Consider the following 20,725-nt stretch of genomic DNA (forward strand, 5'->3'; position numbering starts at 1 on the left):
CTCAACAAGATGCAAGAAAACACAGACAGGATGTTTAATAAACTCAGAAACACAATCAAAGAACAAAATGAACATTTTACCAAAGAGATTAAAATTTTAAAAAAAATAGAATTTCTGGAGATTAAGAACGCAATAAAAGAAATGAAGAATGAAATACCAGCTTAGATAATAGAGCTGACCAGATGCAGGAAAGAATCAGTGACATCGAAGATAGAAATCTGGAAATGACACAGATGGAAGAAGAGAGAGACTTGAGAGTTAAAAGAAATTAAAGAACTCTACAAGAACTTTCGGACTCCATCAGAAAGAAAAACATAAGAATAATGGGCATACCAGAAGGAGAAGAAAGGGAGAAGAGAACAGAGAGTATATTCAAACAAATATTCAATGAGAACTTCCCAAACTTGTGGAAAGAACTGGATCCTCGAATCCAAAAAGCAAATAGAACACCTAATTACCTCAATCCCAACAGGCCTTCTCCAAAGCACATTGTATTGAAGCTGTCAAAAATTAATGACAAGGAAAGAATCCTCATGGCAGCCAGGGAAAAGAAGACAGTAACCTACAAAGGAAAGCCCATTATATTATCATCAGATTTTGCAGCAGAAACTCAACAAGTGAGGAGGGAGTGGACTCAAATATTCAAACTTTTGAAAGAGGGAAATTATGAGCCAAGAATAACATATCTAGCAAAGACATCCTTTAGATGTGAAGGAGGAATAAAGACCTTTCCAGATATACAGAAGCTGAAGGAATTTTCTAACACATGATCTGCACTACAAGAAATACTGAAGGAGGCTATTCAACCTGAAACAAAAAAAGCAAAAGAATACAAAACCATGAGTAGTATTACGAACAGACAGAAGCAAGAAATGGCAACCCCTACACCAAATAGGACACTATACACTTAAACATAACATACAGTGTGATGAAGGAAAAAAATCTAAAAAAAAATAAAAGAGGAAAAAGACAATTTGCTATTGCAATGCAGAAATCAATTCACAGCATAAATAAGGATAATTTGTGGCAACAAAAACATAAAGAGGAAGAGAGTAAAGGGGAATGGAGAAAGGAAGTATGTTGAAGAAAATGGAATACTCTTAATATGAATGTTTCTTTTGCATAAACTTATTGGTAACTACTCAAAAAAAAAATCCAAAACTGAAATATATAACATAAAAAAAGAAGAAACAGAGGGAAAAAAATCATAGAATATCACCACACTGAAATAACAGACAGCAACAAAGAGGCAAAGAAACAATGGAGATACTTTCCTACACTTTCCAGAAAACAAAAGATAGAATGATAGGGAATCCTCATATATCAATAATCACCCTAAATATAAATGGACTGAACTCACCAATAGAAAGGCAGATTGGATCAAAAAACTAAACCCAACCATATGCTGCCTCCAAGAGACACATCTCAGCTATAATGACACGCATAGACTCAAAGTGAAAGGGTGGAAATTGACACTCCAAGCAAATGGTATTCAGAGAAAAACAGGTGTAGCCATATTGATATCAGATGAAATAGACTTAAGGATAAAAAAGGTAACAAGAGACAAAGATGGACATTTCATAATGATAAAGGGGACTATACAACAAGAAGACATAACAGTTATCAATATTTATGTCCCCAATCAGAGAGCACTGAAATATACAAAGCAACTACTAAAAGAACGAAAGGGAGAAGTTGACCAAAACACGATTGTAGTAGGAGACCTAAATACATCATTGACAGCGATGGATAGATCATCCAAACAGAAAATAAATAAATAAAATATCAGCCCTAAATGACACATTAGATGAAATGGACATAATTGACATTTATAGAGCACTTCATCCTAGAACATCAGACTATACATTCTTTTCTAGTGTACATGGAACATTCTCAAGGATAGACCATCTATTGGGACATAAAACTAGCCTCAGCAAATTTAGAAGATTGAAATCATACCAACCATATTATCTGATCACAAGACTTTGAAATTGGGTATCAACTGAAAAAAGAATGCAGGAAAACCACAAATATGTGAAGATTAAACAACATACTTTTAAACAACGACTGGGTCAAAGAAGAAATAAGAGGAGAGATCAAAAGATACCTAGAAATAAATGAGAATGAAAATACATCCTACCAAAATTATTGGGATGCAGTAAAAGCAGTTTTAAGAGAAAATTTTTATCATTACAGGCTTATCTCAAGAAAAAAGAAATATCCCAGATAAAGAACCTCACATTACACTTTAAAGAACTAGAAAAAGAACAAATGAAACCCAAAGTCAGCAAAAGGAAAGAAATAAAAATCAGAACAGAACTAAATGAAATAGAGAACAAAAAGACAATAAAAAAAATTAATAAAACAAAGAGCTGGTTCTTTGAAAAGATTAATAAAAGATTTGAAAAGATTAATAAAATTGACAAACTCTTGACTAGGCTCACTAAGATAAAAAGAAGAAAGACACAAATAAAATAATCAGAAATGAAAGAGAGGAAGTTACCACAGAAGGCACTATACCACAGAAGGCTGAAGAATACTATAAAGGACTGTATGCCACCAAATTCAATAATCTAGAAGAAATGGACAAGTTCTTAGAAACATATAGCCTTCCCAGGCTGAATCAGGAACAACTGGAAAATCTAAATAGATCAACCAACAGTAAGAAAATTGAATCAGTCATCTGAAACCTTCCCAAAAGCAAAAGTCCTTAGTCACGCTAAGGATTATAGAGATGGTATCATCTCCCCAAAGCTTATTTTATCGATATCAGTGCCTGGTTGGAAACTAAGATGAATTGTCATGATTCAAAAGGCTTTCCAGGTTGGTCTTAGACATGAAAATGACAGAAAGCAATTCAAAGGAAAGCCCATTCATCTTTTAAGAGATTTATACTACCATAGAAATCAAGCCTGGGTAACAAAATCATTCATACAGTCTCCTAAACCTGCACTAATAGGAAACGTGTTGCTAAAGTAGCAGAGCCCCCAGAAGAATTTCCACCCCCTTGCCTCCTCAAAGATATGGCCACTGAGATCAATGAACAAGGGAAACCTTCACAGAGAGCAGAAGAGAAAGAATACAAATAAACTAAAGAATTCTCTACGCTGGTAGGGAAAAAAAAGCTTGCTATTATTGTAGATCAGGATGACGCTTTATGCAAATTATCACTGTCTTTTCCCCATCGTTTGTTGTTTCTAAATGAAATTTTTATTGTAGTCCTCCTATTATTCCTCCATCGTTATATATTGTTTGTCTTTGAATAATTAAATTTATCTAGGATGTGGGAATCAAAATTGGCTGCCATTTGGATTGACTAAAGTGATAGTCACCCAGTAGACTTAGCTGAATGCAGTAAATGGAATAGGCTTCATTATTTATATCACCTCGTTCATTGTTAGAAATGAGAACATGTTTACCTTAGTCTAGCTGGGCAGATAGCCAAAAAAGAGAAAGCACAGATTCTTCAGTCCACAGCCCACAGATTGACATCAGGTGTGATGGAGTGGAACATGCTGTGTGTCTGAATTCCACGTGGGGGTAAAGTGGGTGACCTCAAATTTCCTGTGCCTGACCATATGATGTAAAGTCCACAGTTCGGAAGTTTGGGGGCACACTTCATATCATACCATCTGTTCTGGTTCAGTGCATAAGAATCCAAGTGTCTGAGAAAGGTGATATGGTGTGCAATTCCCTGGACCAAGAGCTTTGGCTGCTACCTCCTTTGGGAAGCTTGACCATGAGTCTCCTCCTGATCATTGCAATTCTGCTCTTCCAGAAGTCCACAGGTAATCCAGAGTTTTCCAGGGACTCACTCAAACAATGGGATAGAGTATTTCTAAGAACCCAAGGTAACTTCAAAATTCACAGTAGAAGGAGATATGTTCCTACGGATGGCTGAAGTCTACCCAATGTCATCAGATACTCTCTTTTCCTGGGGATTTCTACCATTGTACTATTCTTAAAAAGGAGTATTCAGAGCTAAAAAGAGGTCATAATTTCTTCTGGGAAGGTCTCATTACAGAAACAAATGAACCCAATATGCTGGGATGCCTTTATTTCTTTGGATACAGTTCTTACTCTGGCACCCAACCACGTTGTCTTCCACTCCAATATATATATATATTATATTAATATAGATATTATATATCATATAATATGCATATTATGTAAAATACTAATATATATTACATATGTAATACTAGATATATTAGTCTATTATACTACAGTATGTGAATAGTGGAAGAATCACAGACTTTGGAGTCAGGTTTGAGAAACATGCCTTCAATATCTACTACTAGTTTGTCAACTTTGGACAAATGGTGAAGATTCTCTGAACCTCAGTTTCCTCATTTGTGGAGATAATGATACCTGGTTCATAGAGGCTTTATTAAATGATACAACATTTGTGAAACATCTATCTTAGGGCTTGGCACATACTAAAAACTTAAAAATTAGTTTTCTTTCCTCTTTTAAAACCAGATATCTTACATTTGTCTTTTATTACAGGAATAGTAATGGTTTGTCCCTGGCTCCCTAAACCCCTAAAAAGCAAAGGAGTTCTAGAACCTGGGGTTGGAGGGATAATCATTGTTCTCAGTCTTCATCCTCTGGGATCTTTTCCAGGAGATTGTATAAGCTCTGAAGCCAAAATGTGCATATCCTAACTGTTAGGTCACTGAAAGTATTTAGGATCACTAAAGGAAAGCATTATATTTAGATGAGCAAAGGTCTGGGGCTGGAGGAATTCTTGCCTCTGGAGATGGAAGGAGAATGAGTCATAGAGAGATAAAACAAGTCCAAGATTATTATGATAACATAGAAGCCAAAGGAAGATATGCATTGGCAAAAATGTACAGTGCTAAGAATTAACAGGAAAGGAAAATGATTGAGGAAAGAAAACACCTTATAGGACAAGAAAGCCATTCTTGACCACGGTAGTTAGTATGAACCCAAGAACAGAGTTTGACTCAGACATAAATACACAGTAAAAAAAAAAAATTAGTATTCTCTGGGTATTGGAGGTGGAACAATGGTTTAAAAAATAGTAGTACCCTGGGAACATTCAAATGAAGGCAGATTTGCTGAGATTCCCAGGTGGAGCATAATGCCATACATAGCCTGAAGTCAAGGATGCAGCTCCTTTATTTTCCCAAACAACATCTGATGCTCTCAGTGGAATCCATCAGAGGTTGGCTGGAAGCCCAAAACCTTGGAGGAACTAAACGTGAGAGAAGAGTTAGATATAAACACTGAGGTTTACCTTCTTAGGGCATCCTCCATAGGATATTATGGGTATATGCTTTGTGGATCTCCCAGATGCCTAATCCCCAAAAGTCCTCTATCCTCCCCATGTCCAAAGTTGCCTTTCAGTCTCAATCACTGACCTGGGCCTATTGTTCCTTATGTGCACAGTAACTGAACAACTTAAGAAATGCTGGAGTGAATATGTACAAGGCCGCTGCAGGAAAATATGCAAAGTAAGTGAAATACGTGAAGTACTATGTGAAAATGGGAGATACTGTTGCCTCAGCATCGTGGAACTGGAAGCACGTAAAAAAATTACAAAGCCACCTCGTCCGAAGCCAATGACATATGCAGTGACTTTTCCTCAAGATTATGATACAAATACAGGAAGTTATTTAATCCCCAAGACAAATTCCACATAAACCAAGTACAATTTTCCATTCATTTACTTCTTAACCGATTCCATTACACTAAGGTGAAGAGATCCTTAATTCCCAGAAGACCTTAAAGCAGACTCTAATAAAACTCATTGCAAGTTTTCTGACTCATTTGTTCTTTAACCAGAGATTAAACTCAATATACCAAGTAATATATTAATAAGGATAACTCAGAACCTCCTCTTGAAAAGGGGATATAACCAGTGCACTAAAAAAAAAATCTATAATATGGAAGAATGGAACAAGAAACTCAAGGGAGTAGACATGTGATTCAGGAAATGGAAAGGTGAAGAAGCCAAGTATTCAGGGGAAATTTGTGAGTGAGTTTAAAGTGGTGCCTTGTGAAATGTGTCAGGTTTCAACAGGTGACAGTAGAGAAGGTGATTTGAGAAAACAGAATAAAATCAACAAGTGCAAGGAAATTTCAAAAAGACAGGACATTTCAGGAGAATATGCATACACTTCGTTTGGTTTAAGAATAGAACATCCAAAACTGAACTATGGGGATGTCTAATTTCCCTAGCTTCTATGTAAAAGCAGTTAAGCTGAGAAGATAGAGACGAATAGGATTCCACCATTACGGAGCTCACTACATACGGTGGAGGCAGACATAAATATATAACTCCAAGACAGAGAAGTTTCTTTCTTGTTGTTGCTGTTGCTGTTGTTGTTTTATGAGTTACCAGGAGTATATAATGCATCCTTTTGGTGACTGGGGCCCTTTGGAGTTTGGAGAAAATGTAAAGGACCTAGGAATTGGTCTGAATTGCATTATTAGAATGTCCAAAATACTGACACCACCAAATGCTGGCGAGGATGTGAAGCAACAGGAATTCTCTTTCATTGCTGGGGGAGACGCAAAATGGTACAGCCACTCGTTAGACAGTTTGGCAATTTCTTATAAAAGTAAACACACCTCTACCATACAATCCAGCAATTGCAGTCCTTGGTATTTACCCAAATGAGCTGAAAACTGTCCACATGAAAACATGCTCGGTGTTTATAGAAGCTCTATTCATAATAGCAAAAAATTGGAAACAACCAAGATGTCTTTCAGTAGGTGATGGACAAATAAACTGTGGAGCTTCCAGACAATGGGAAGGTATTCAGCGCTAAGAAGAAATGAGTTATCTCTTTATTTTCTTTCTTTTTTAAAAATTAAATTTACTGGGGTGACAATGGTTAGTAAAATTACATAGGTTTCAAGAGTACAATTCTGTAATACATCATCTATATATCACATTGTGCATTCACCACCCAGGGTCAGTTCTCCTTCCATTACCATACATTTGACTCTCTTTCCCCTCTTCTACCACCTGCTACCTCCTTTACCCTCTGGTAACTTCTAAACTGTTGCCTGTGTCTATGAGTTTTTATTTCTTTATTTGGCTTGTTCCTTTGTTGCTTTCAGTTTTATATTACACATGTGAGTGAAGTCATGTGGTTCTTGACTTTTTCTGTCTGACTTATTTCACTTAGCAAAATAATCTCAAGATCCATTCATGTTGTCACAAATGACAGTATTTCATCTTTTCTTATAGCAGAGTAATATTCCATTGTGTATATATACCACATCTTCTCTAAAAAAAATTAAAAGAAAGAAATGAGCTATCAAGTCATAAAAAGACATGAAGGAAACTGAAATGCATATTATAATACTAAGTGAAAACAGCCAACCTGAAAAGGCTACATTCTGTATGATTTCAACTATAGAACATTCTGGAAAAGGCAAAACTATAGAGACAGTAAAAAGATCAGGGAAGAAAGAACAGGTGGAACATAGAGGATTTTTAGGGCAGTGAAATTATTCTATACTGTAGACACTGTAATGGTAGACGCATGTCATATTTTTGTCAAAGCCCATAGAGTGTGGAACACCAAGAGTGAACCAAAATGTAAACTGTGGACTTTGAGTGATGACGTGTCACTGTAGTTTCATAAATGCCAGATATTGATAGTGGAGGAGGCTGTGTATATGTAAGGAAGGAGGTATATGGGAACTCTCTGTACCTTCCACTCAATTTTTCTGCAAACCTAAAACTCCTCTTAAAAGTAAACTTTCTTAAAACATATATATATATATATGTGTGTGTGTGTGTGTGTGTGTATATACATATATACCATTATTAAAACTCAACAGTTACTGCAGCAAATGTTTAGAACTTAAACCAACAAAAATTTTTGGCGGGAATACTATTTTATCAGACATAGTTTAGAAATGGTAACAATGTGGTAATAATAAAAAAGTATAGGGCCGGCCCGGTGACTCAGGCGGTGAGAGCTCTGTGCTCCTAACTCCGAAGGCTGCCGGATCGATTCCCACATGGGCCAGTGGGCTCTCAACCACAAGGTTGCCCGTTCAATTCCTCAAGTCCCGCAAGGGATGGTGGGCAGCGCCCCCTGCAACTAGAAACGGCAACTGGACCTGGAGCTGAGCTGCTCCCTCCACAACTAAGACTGAAAGGACAACAACTTGACTTGGAAAAAAAGTCCTGGAAGTACACACTGTTCCCCAATAAAGTCCTGTTCCCATCCCCTAATAAAATCTTTAAAAAAAAAAAGTATACTTTCAGCTGGTTTTATTATTGTTCTTAAACTTGCTACAGATAATTTATCCCCTTGTTGCCTTCATCAAGGCTGACCACTCTGACGAACAGTTTCCCTACTGGCCAATAAAGTGAATCAGAAAAAATGTCCCCTTTCATCAAGTTTAAAAAAAAACAAAAACACTAAGACCCGATTGCACCATCTGAACAACCATGATGCACCGATAGACCAGCTCTCAGGGCAGGGAGGAGACCTGATTTCCTGTTTTCAAGGATTTGCTGACTTATTGGGTGTAAATTCTCCCACAGAGCTTATTTCAAACTACAATGTGAAGTCGCTGAATGTGGAGTTGGGGAGAGATGCTCCATTAAGCCAGTATCACCCCACTAGCACACCACGGCTCAGTGTGCCGCTGCGGTGTGTTATCAGAGCACGTGTTATTACGAGCCAGGCAGTGGCTGCATGAACGTGCCCTCTTGGCTCTTCTGACGGAAGAGGCTTTCCAGGCCAGGCAGACAGCAGTACTAGCTGCACTCATATACAACCTGGATGCTGTGATGCACATCTTTTCTCTTTTTTAATTAAATTTATTAGGGTGACAGTGGTTAGTAAACTTACATAGATTTCAAGTGCACAATTCTGTAATACATCATCTATATATCACATTGTGTGCTCACCACTCAGAGTCAGTTCTCCTTCCATCACCATATATTTGACCCTTTTTACCCTCTTCTACAATCCCCACTCCCCCTTTACCCTCTGGTGACCACTAAACTATTGTCTGTGTCTCTAAGAGTTTTTGTTTCTTTGTTTGTCTTGTTCCTTTGTTGCTTTCAGTTTTATATCCCACATATGAGTGAAGTCATATGGTTCTTGACTTGTTCTGCCTGACTTATTTTGCTTAGCATAATAATTTCCCCTTTATTTACGGTGGCCAAGACATAGAAACAACCAAAGTGCCCTTTGATAGATGAATGGATAAAGAAGATGTGGTACATACAAGGTCTGACAATTAAGTTCGTGAACTTGTTGCAACAATGTTGCTAACCCTTTTTCATATCAGAGGGATTATTCATTATGAATTTGTACCAACTGGACAAATAGTTTACCAAGTTTACTATTTGGAAGTGCTGAAAAGGCTGCGTGGAAAAGTTAGACGACCTGAACTTTTCGCCAACAATTCATGGCTCTTGCATCACGACAATGCACCAGCTCACACGGCACTGTCTGTGAGGGAGTTTTTTGCCAGTAAACAAATAACTGTATTGGAACACCCTCTCTACTCACCTGATCGGGCCCCCAATGACTTCTTTCTTTATCCAAAGATAAAGGAAATATTTAAAAGAAGACATTTTGATGACTTTCAGGACATCAAGGGTAATACAACGACAGCTCTGATGGCCATTCCAGAAAAAGAGTTCCAAAATTGCTTTTGACTAGGCGCGGGCATCGATGCATAACTTTCGAAGGGGAGTACTTCAAAGATGACCGTAGTGATATTCAGCAATGAGATATGTAGCATTTTTTTCTAGGATGTGTTCGCAAACTTAATTGTCTGTATACATAAAGAAATACTACTCTGCCATAAGAAAAAATGAAATACTGCCATCTACGACAATGTGGATGGGATTCACATCTTGTGGGCAGTGTACACACTCCTGCGTCACTCCCACCCCACCCATCCCCCCACCCATCACCCCCAGGTGAGGCAATCACATTAGGTTCCAAGCCTGGAGGGGATGTTAGGAAACATCAGAAAACAGTGAGTAAATGACAAAAGTAACCTCAGAAGACTCGTAGGATGTAGTCAGGACAGGGGGCTGAAGAAGGCGTGTGTGTGTCAATGAACACGTCCAAGTTCTCTTGAGTGTGTGTGATCTTGTACACAAGAATGGATATAAAACAACCAACCACATGAGGCAGTCTTAGAGGGGAAGGTCAGAAGATGTCAGAAGATGTCCCTTCCTCCATTTCAAGCCTCTAGAGTCACAGTTCTAACCTACACAAAGAAAGGTAAGACGTTTAAACTGGATACAAGACTGGAATTTTGAAAAAGGAAAAAAGTGGACAAAAATTTATTGAATCTGACCAGGATAGAAATCGTTAAGAAATACTGCTCAGCAAGAATGGGGAATTTAATATAGTTCAGTGGAAGAAAATCCTATAATGATTTACAAAAACAGTTATGAGATATTTTAATAAACTATTTGTATTTTTCCATGGCCCAGTCATCATGTTTTCCAGTAATGCAACGCCGACTGCTATTAATATTTTTTTGCTTCATAAAGTCTACCCAAACTCTCTCTTGCTTGCTACTAGTTAAAGGAACAATTAACACATGCTTGAACTCACCAAATAAATGAAAGTTGAAATAAAGCTAAATAATGAATAGAGGTGGTTTTTTCAAAAGGGAATCTGTGGGGAAGGGATATAGAAAGAGAATTCAATACATAGAACATAGCTTATGCCAAGGCCCTGAGGTAGGAGGAATATGGCATAGTTGAAGAAACAGGGCTCGTGAGCAGAGAACAGGAAAACAAATGATGTTGGAGAGGTAGGCAGAGACCAATTAGACTTATTAGACCTAAGAGACTGTTAAAATTTTTTATCTTTAACTGAAGAGGAATTGGAGGCCATTACATATTTTAAGCAGGGAATAATGTGGGCAGGTCTGTCCTTTTTATTCACTCTGTACTGAGTACATAAAATGTATTGAAATTGGGAATAGATATGGAGAGAGATTACAATGGGCCAGGTGAGAGGAGGTTTGGACCAGAGTTGAGGTAGTAATGAGGGAACAAAGTGGGTAGATCTGAGAGATATTTGGCAGCTGTAATTTGAAAGAGTTGATTATTTATTAGACATGGAGAGGGTTGAAGATGACTCCAGGTTTCAGCCAACAGTGTCGTGAGAAACTTGGTGATGGTGATGTCATTCACTAAAGGATAATACATCTATATCTATATCTCTCTCTATTTCTATCTCTATGTCTATCTCTGTATCTATCTATATATATAGCTATCTCTCCGTATAGATTTAGATATGGATATAAATATAGATATATCCATATCCTTGTCTTGCCTCATTACCACAACTCCAGCTGCTGATTTAAGCACCTTGAATGAATTCTGGCAGCCATGGATTGAACCAGTGGTATAGTTTTAACAGTTATGGTACATAGAGTTGATAAGTGAATGCTTAGTGAAATCCACACAATACACCAAGCTGGCAGCAGGATCCTACATTTGATGTATATAGTAACACTATTGAAATTATAAAGAAATCTTCCTTTATTTAAGTGACTACAGATGGTGTTGTTTCTACTTCCTTCAATACAGTCACCCAAGGTGACTATGTCTACTTCCTCTTTTCAGAACCCACTGATTCATCGCTATCATCACTTCATGCCCCAATTCACTCTTTTCCCTCATCTAGGCCACTTTTACAGGGAAAGGAGACTGTCTTTTCTATGCCTGGGAATGTGGTGTGATGGAGACTGAGGTGACTGAGAAATACAGGGTTCTTTTTTCCTTGAACTGTTACCTAAGATAAGTGTCTCCTTTTTTTCTCAAAAAGCAAGCACTGTAGGTTGTAGTACAGTGTCTCCTCACAATACGCTGGAATGTGCAGATCAGAACAAGCCAACGCGTAATGAATGCTGGACAAGCAATGCAATAAAGAGATTCTGTATGGGACCCAAGTGTTTACTCCAGATGCATAGCCCATTTGTAGTCTTGTTTAGCTCAAATACAAATTTTAGAAAAGCTGTCCTCAATTTTGACCCAAAGCATTTCTACTTTTTATCAGTGTGAGTGCTGTGTTCCCCCACTACTCTCAACTACCAGTTTACTTTAACTTCTAGTCTAAATTTCAGAAAGAACCACCTTGATGATGCCTGCTGGGTAACACAGTCTACCCCTGGCCACTATTAGGACCGCCTTTGGATAAGCTGCATTGAGTCAGATGCCCCCCCCCGTGCAAGGTACACCCTCACACTGCGTCCCGCGGAGAGGGCTATGAGCAAGTCAGTTACAGCAGCAGGGGGACTATAGAAGTAACAGACACCCAACTAACATGCCAACCACCGGCAACCCCTCAAGAATCCCCTATTTCCTGAAATATATAAGCATTCACCCAGTGACCAAGACAGAAGCCGAAGAGGGGTGCTTAAGTACTGTCTCTCCCAGCCTCCACTTGCAAGTAATCAACAAATTTGGTTGATTCTATCTTCTCATTAGGAATGGTTGCCAGAGGGGAGGAAGATGAAGGGATGGGTGAAAAAGGTGCAGGGGAATATAAGCAATAATATTGTAATAACTATGTATAGTATTAGATGGCTACTGGACTTATTGGGGTGATCACTTTGTAAGTTATATGAATGCTAATCACTATGATGGACACCTGAAACTAATATAATATTGTATGTCGTCTGTAATTTAAAAATTTTTAAATATATTTAAAAAATAATATTGTGGAAAGAGAAATGACTCTGGGTGGTGAGCACACAATGTAATATATAGATGATGTATTATAGAATTATACATTTGAAACCTATGTAATTTTACTAACCATTGCAACCCTAATAAATTTAATTTTTTAAAAATTTACAAAGAAAAATAGATTAAAATGGCTACTATTTGTATCGACTACTTGATAATCATGTTTGAGGGCACACATGTTTAATGCTACTAATTGTAGCAATACGAAATACACAAAATGTTTTTGAAGTAATTTCATAGAACTTTTAGATTTCTTACGCTTTCAGTGTCTTCATTTTGAAATAAAAATATTTCTAAAACAAAGATTTCCCCCTCCTGGGTATTATCACTATGATAATCTCTTAATTGAGTATTCTAACTACCTAGAATTTTGATAGATTTTTGTATTCCAAAAGGCTCTCCTAAAACAGTAATGTTCCACTTTACATTTAAGATAAAGAAACAAAGCCATAAAGAAATCTAAAACTATTCTCTTTGGATGTCTGGAAAGTCAGAGAAACGTAACATGTTCATTACTTTAACATCGAACCAGTAAGTAATAGGTCAGTGCTTCAGCTGAGTCAACGCTGAGTCTTGCAAACTTGCAAAAAGGGAAAAGCTTCTCTATTTAATGAATTTTTCTGGAGATGTGGGAAAGTTTCCAAATAATCATTGGCTTCCTGCATAATGTGCCAATTTTAGCACCCAGGATGGAACCCAGAAAGCAATGGTTGTTAGGGTGAATTTATTCCTACCTGAAAAGATTATTACATTTAAGTTTTTATACTGGAAATATATCAAAATTACCAGGTGAAACATAGCAAGGAATGCTAAAAGACTGCTATCCTACCATGTGCATGCTTACATTTTGACATAAGATACGGATATCACATGTGCCTAAATCTTATGTGACCTGATTCTCAGGCTCAGGAAATATTATTTAATGGCATCTGGGCTTTTGATATTTATCTAACATGCACTATTTGACTAGGGGTTATTTAATAGTTATACCTAAATTATTATTTTTATAATTTTTTTCACTAGTTTATCCACGTTTTCTAATAGTATTAATTGGCTATTTTTTGAAAGCTTGTAAAGGACCGCTCTGGTAATGAATATCTATGTATTCCCAAGAGCCATTGAGTAATTGAGGCTAAATTAGAACATAGCTAAGAACACAAAATATCATCATAAAGTTGCTTTGATCATGGCTTGTCTTAAATACTTGGTTAATTCTAAAACCAGCTATTGAAGTGGATCATAATTGTTGTCACTGTCATTATTCTGGTCTTTACTACTTAAGTATTACTAAGGAGTAAATCCTCTCTTTGTACCTCTTTGCTGAAAAATTGCTCAATACACAATTTGTCATGTCTTAGACATGAGGTCATAGGAAACATACGACCATTAAAACTCACTTCAGAAAAGGAGGACCTATTATAAGAAACGTTAACAATCACATGAGGCCTTAGGGACTAGAACCAATAGAACCAGGAACTGGAAATACCTATCTATTTATCCATCTATCTGTCTCACCCTCTCTCCTCCCTTCTTTCCCTCCATCTTCTCTTATTCAGCAGTGTACCAGGACCTAACTTTAATATCCACAGAAGTAGGTTCAGCCTCTACATATACATCTGTTACCCACCCTGGTCCAATTACTTGTAGCCAAGATAGCAGGGTTATCTGACCCTCCACTCTCTTGCCAAAGTCCATAGAAAATAGGTTCCCTGAGAAGAGCTATGAGCAAATTTTCTAACAAGGAAATGAATATGGACAGGAAATGATTAATATCTCTGGCACTTTTTATGAGTATTGTCCAAGAACCCCAGAGAGATGAGTGGCCCCAATTGCTGCTATGTAGTAGAAAACTACCTGGAAAATGCTGGCAATTTTAAAATGTTCTATGAATAAGATTTTGGAGAATGCTTTAAGACAGATCCAAGAAAAAAAAAGGTACAGTAATACCACCTGTACTAAAATGGTGTATAATAAAAACATAGGATTTCAATTTAATTTTCTAAAAATAAGGTGGACAAATAAACATGCACCTAACAATACTGACCTTACCACTTCTCCTATGAGGATGGAGGGATATAAGAAGAATAGTAGGGGAAAAGTCAAAGCAAAGATTAGATCCATCCAAAGTACAAGTCAAGGCTTAATTTTCTGTTCAGTTCATTATACCCCTCTCTCCCAACACAGGAGTTATTTCACTAGTTGATCTAATACTAACTAAGCCAAAATGGATTCTTGCATTTAATTTATCAATGGACTCGTGTAGAATAGAGGACACATACAGATTAAAGACAATGGGCAAGACCCATCTTCATGTAATGGTGACAAAATGGACCCCTCCTAAATATGCCCCTGGTGAGCCACCGTGAGTAAAGACCGAAAAAGATGGGAGCCTGTGAAGTGTTACACTAAAGAAATGGTTTTCTATTTGGGCCTTTTTAAAAACCCCTCTAGATTTAGGTTGAAATAGTTATCCATTGCCTTCCATGGTGCTGAAATCAACAACAAATATCAAAAATTCTACAATCTAGTCCAGTCCTTGTTTCCCATATATTTCTCCAGAATTCTCAAAAGCTACAATTACTAAAAGGAAAGTCCTTGTAGACTCTTACAATGTTAACATATCCATCTAAACATTTGTCTTTCTGTCCTCCCAGTGAAACAAGATGGTGAGCTGCACATGGAATAGGCCTATTTATTTCTCTTTCCCAGATGAGTAAATGTTAGTTCCACTAAAGTTATTTCTGACCTATACTTAAACCAAGCCACATCAATGGATGTCACCACAAAATATTCTGTTCTGTTCATCTGGAGAGCATTTCCTACCATCATGATTTACTGACACTATATTTAGCTCATGAGGAACTTCTTAAATATGTCCTCATTTATAAGGTTTTAAATTACACTCTATTTTTATTTTTTTTATTTCAGCTTTATTGGGGTATAATTGATTTACAAACATTGTAAGACATTTAAAGTGTACATCGTGGTGATTTGATATACATATACAATTGTGAAAAGACTCCCCCATCTAGTTACTTAACACAAATAATCACCTCACATGTTTATCTTTCTCTTTCTTTTGGGGGTTGGTGAGAACATTTCAGTTCTACTCTCCTAGCAAATTTCAACTCTACAATGCAGTGTTGTCAACTATAGTCACCATATTTTACATTAGCTCCTCTGACCTTATTCATCTGATAGCAGAAAGTTTATAAATGTCACACTATTGAAACAAACAGAATATACAATGCTTTCAAACATCCCAAGAGTAATATTTATCTAAAAATTATGTCAACTGGATATGCAAATTGCTACTGAAAAAAGAAATGGCATATGCATATTAAAGAGCTTCAAATGATATTGCAATTATCACTAACTGTCATTACTGCCCATTAGACCTGCCCCAATAACTGCTATGAAAATGTTCAAGGGTGGCCAGTTAGCTCAGTTGGTTAGAGCATGGTGCTAATAACACCAAGGTTGCTGGTTCAATCCCCACATGGGCCACTGTGATCTATACCCTCCTCAGTACTCATCCTTATACACACAAAAGTGGGACATTCAGATCTGTTTCGACATAAGAAACTTCATTAAAAAGAGGAGTGATGCCTGAAATGCTATGAAAATAAAGGGACTAACTTCTACCTCTACCAACATATTCACTTCATTTCTATATCACCCATCTAACTATTCATTTATATTTGAAGTGTTCAAAAAAATGAGTGGATACATTAATAAATAAATCCAGGCAAAAGCATAGGACTTTATTATGTGGAGAATCCAGTTCATAGAAAGAAGTAGATAAATCTTTTGCCCCAGCCTGTTGGATTAGGTGGCACTTTTGATTTAGGAGGAGTGGAGAACAGTGGAGCAAGTGCTTGATTTATAGTTGGATTGTAAAAATTGTGACGGTGGGTAAAATGGCATAGTCCAGCTTCTCATCAGACTGCATTGGAGGCTGAAGTGACTCTTCGGCTTTTTGGTGTTTTCTGTTTTCGCCTTCATTAACACAACATAACTTCCCATTGAGACATGCTATTTCATATATTTCCCCCATTTCACATTTCTTTCTGCAGTAGCCTGTTATATTACTAAAGCATTTTTTGGGCCGTGCGGCATCTGTACACAGGAAAGAACATTGAACCCAGATTAGTTTCTGAGGCAGAGTGGAAGAAGTTATGTGGTTCCCCACATGCTATGGCCTCTTGTGGTCCCAAAGTGAACCTTAGGCTGATATGAGAAAACAGCCTCCTCTTTGGAAGTCATCCCAATTATGGACATCCCAAACCCCAGCTCCTAGCCAGTACACAATTGGCTCTGAGAACATTAGAACTTATATGATGAAAGAGAAGAGAGAGCTCAATTTATGGTTATCGACTGATATGTCCCACCCCTAGGAGCCTGTCAAACCTGACTTACTCTTCCATGCTCCAAAGTCAGCACTCCCTCAGCCCTACCCCAGTCCAGTGTCCCCAGAGCGTACCAACTTGTCACCATGGCACAATTAAGAGCCAAATTAACTTTTCAAAGAGTATCACAGATAAGACTTTTTAAGTTAATAGTGCAATTGAGTTTCACACTGACATGGGCAGCAGAAACCTTCCACTGCCAAGACCTCATTGGTCTCAGCAATAAATGCCATTGAGAGGACTACTTCACTTATTTAGCCTCTATGACTTCTCCATAACTAGGTCTCTGTCCCTGTCCCTGTCGCTGTCGCTGTCTCTCTCTCTCTCTCTCTCTCTCTCTCTCTCTCTCTGTCTCTCTCTCTCTCTCTTCCCCACCCAACCTCCTTTTGATTTCTGATAAATGTGCTGTCCATAGATCAAACTTAATTCCATATATACCTGTCTCCTTAGAGATCCAAACTGTCATCTATTCAGAGTATTTCATTGAGGCCCTAAACCTCTGGTTTCCAGTTCTTCATTTGCCCCTGTACACAAATTTGGACAAGCCCATGGAATAAAGATGGAGAACAAAGACACAGTTTTCCCTGTCCTAAATTCCAGAACCAGAGAGCATCTTTGAAGGTTAGAAAGAGATACAAGAAAATCATGTGCCTTTCTAGAGTAGCAAGGGAGAAGGGAACTCTCACTGACAGAGCTCCTACCATGAACTTGGTGCTTCACATTTGTAATCTCATGTAATCATCACATGAAATACAATTATTATAAAATTGAGTCATTATACTCACTTAACAGATGAGAAAACTGGAATTCAAAGAGAGTTTTAGCTCAATTCATACAACTAGTCAATGATGAAGACATATTTTAACCTCATGTCTACATGACTCCAAAGCTTGTGCTGTTCTCATTACTGTTGTAGTATAGGCTGACCGTGAATTTGAATAGAAAAAGAGATAGTCAGGTTCCTGGGTAAAAACTTTGTTGTACATCATAAAGATAATTCTAGATGATGAGCTGATTCCTACCTTCAAAGAGGACTTCTGAGAATATGGCCTTGGTCTCTTCTTACCTCCCTAGATGCTCTCTTGTAAGACACAGTCTCAAGTCAGGCACTCAGGATACTTTTGATGATATCGGCAAGATACCAATAATCTTGAAAGGCCTCATCTCATTCCTATGGACAGTAATATTTCCTAGGACTTCATGGTACATTTGGACAAGTTACCTCTGGGTACCTCAAACAGCAGAATAGTAAGAACCAGAAACAGCTTCATGTTTACAGACTTCCCAAGAGAATAGGCAGCAGGATTTCTTTGTCCAGCCATCTGTGTCACATAGAGTCTTTCAAGATGAGCCAGAGTTTTGGGCGCTATCAGTGTTCTGAGCTCTCATTTTAACCTACATAGATGAACAGAAAATCCAAGTCCACCCCCGACTACATTCCCAAATATGGAGTTGACAGTTACAGAATGTTCTATCACATCACACCCACTCCTCCTTCCTCAGGATGTGAGCTCCCAGAGAGCAGGAACAATGATTTCTCCACCTTGGCCATCAGCCCATTTGGGTCAAGGGGTTTTGGTCATATGTCTGGTTTGTGTGGGATATTCCTTGTTTATTCCTATTGTTCCAATGTCCCATCCAACTAGTGCTACCTTTCACTCAAAAAAGTCACCTGGTTTGGAAGATTAGTTAAATTATTAATTAACCAAAGTGAATACATAAACACATCATATAATATTATTTAATGTACAAAACTTCCAGAAAATTATCTAGGAGTAAGATTGCTTTTAGTTTGGGCTAGATAAATTAATATTATTTCAAAGTTTCCCATAAAGTCTTACCCATTTGGTACAAGTCAATTCTACAATTTTAGTCTTTCAGAAGACCACATTCTTTTAAAACAGTGTTTGAGTCATGAACTGGTCCCCATTCACCTCTCTCAGAGCATTTTATGGAACCATTCATGTTTCTGCCAAATTAATGTAGGTGTCCCTACTCAACTTGTTACTTCACAACCTGTTTCTTTGCACATTTAAATCCCTCTTCACAAATTATATTACGTTTGCCCATCCTGTCCACCTAATTGGCCTTATTGAGCTCCTAATTTTTCTTCAAAACCAAGTTCAGTTATCTTCAAATCTGTGAACAATTCCCTGACCCAACTAAATAAAGCTGCAAGCTCCCTTCTTTGTGCTACCGCTATATCTTATACACATTATTTTTGGTGGTTACACCAGGTCATGTTCCAATTATTTGTTTATTTGCAATAATCTATGAGCCCCTCAAGAGCAGTTCACTGTTTTTTTTCAATTTGGAGCTCTTAATACACAAAATTATGTACTATATCCTTAGTACGTAATTATGTAATAAATGATTGTAAAATACTGAACAAATTATTGTTAAATAAAATACTCCAGGACAGTAATAAAGTTAATTAAAGCACAGCCTAAAGAATGCTATTTATGTCATTTTACAATTTCTGGACACTAGAACCTTGAATTTATAGCAATTAGGGCCCATCTTAATATCTTTTTTTGATACTACCTGGAAGAAAATGGAATTTGTGAAAGCTGTATAAATAAATATATGTTGATGATTAAACTCATATTGCAACATAGGGTTAGAGTTAGGAATGAGTATTGTGCATAACTTACTCTGTTTCCCAGTAGCCAGAGTGAATTAAGTTTATCAAGGAGAAGGGAGTGTCAAATGTTGCTGATATGTGTCCTCACCACATACGCTGCTGACTAAACCAGACACCTAGAAGTTTCATTCTCAGCTTTTCTCTTCTCCTGGCCACCCTAAACTCTCCACACACATGACCCACTCTCCACTTCCATTTTCTCCTCTCTGGTTCATCCTTCATTACCTCCTGCCTGTTCTTGCAGACCCCTCTTCCCTGGCCTCCTTGCCAGGAATCGTGTACTCCAACCACGAGAGTGTAGTTTTTAATATAGTTTTATATATATATATATAATCTATTTTATTTTTAAATTGCAAAGTACTATGTAATTTTATATAAAAATTAAGCTAAACTAATCTACAAGTATACAACTAGGGACGTGAAGACCAAACACACTGCCCATAGCACTTAAGAAAATAAGATCTACAGTCAATAGGAGACTGGGATTCATCCCACAAGAAACAACGTGGACCTGTAAAGCATCCTGTGACTCCTGCAGAGGGCGCTCTAGGACATTCATGAACTCCCTGATGTGGTAGATTATCATAAAACATTATGTTCCTGAGGAATGCATTTTGCCATTCTATTACCTAGTACCAGAGTCTCTGCTGATTTATCCTAACAAGGACTATTATGATGTGCAGTAGCACAGGGATTTGGGTTCACATTAGCTACATTGCAGAAAGTCATTGCCAGAATCTCAACTTGTAGAGAGGCCACCACCATATGCAGCCTTCCTACCTCGATCCGCATATCTCACTGCAAGGAGACCTTAATCCTGATCATTTAACCACACACTAATAATGAACTATCAGAAAGAGAAATTAAGAAAACAACCCCATTTTAAACTGCATCAAAAAGAATAAAATATCCAGGAATAAATTTAACCAAAGAGGTGACCTA

The 20,725-nt window shown here is 37.5% G+C and overlaps 2 protein-coding genes across 2 annotated transcripts; one reads left to right on the forward strand and one right to left on the reverse strand.

Moving 5' to 3' along the window:
- Positions 1-3,739: 3,739 nt before the first annotated feature.
- Positions 3,740-5,669, forward strand: DEFB127 (defensin beta 127; the record flags this gene model as incomplete). Its single annotated transcript, XM_081033770.1, has 2 exons — positions 3,740-3,788; positions 5,416-5,669. The coding sequence occupies 2 exons, from the start codon at positions 3,740-3,742 to the stop codon at positions 5,667-5,669; spliced, it is 303 nt and encodes a 100-aa protein (XP_080889896.1).
- Positions 5,670-16,613: 10,944 nt separating this feature from the next.
- On the reverse strand, positions 16,614-18,410 carry DEFB128 (defensin beta 128; the record flags this gene model as incomplete). The annotated part of the gene is made up of 2 exons (XM_081033771.1): positions 16,614-16,849; positions 18,362-18,410. 2 exons carry the CDS (start codon positions 18,408-18,410, stop codon positions 16,614-16,616), a joined length of 285 nt encoding a protein of 94 aa, XP_080889897.1.
- Between the last annotated feature and the right edge of the window lie 2,315 nt (positions 18,411-20,725).

Source organism: Rhinolophus hipposideros (assembly GCF_964194185.1).
Source record: "Rhinolophus hipposideros genome assembly, chromosome: 22".
Lineage (NCBI taxonomy): Eukaryota > Metazoa > Chordata > Mammalia > Chiroptera > Rhinolophidae > Rhinolophus > Rhinolophus hipposideros.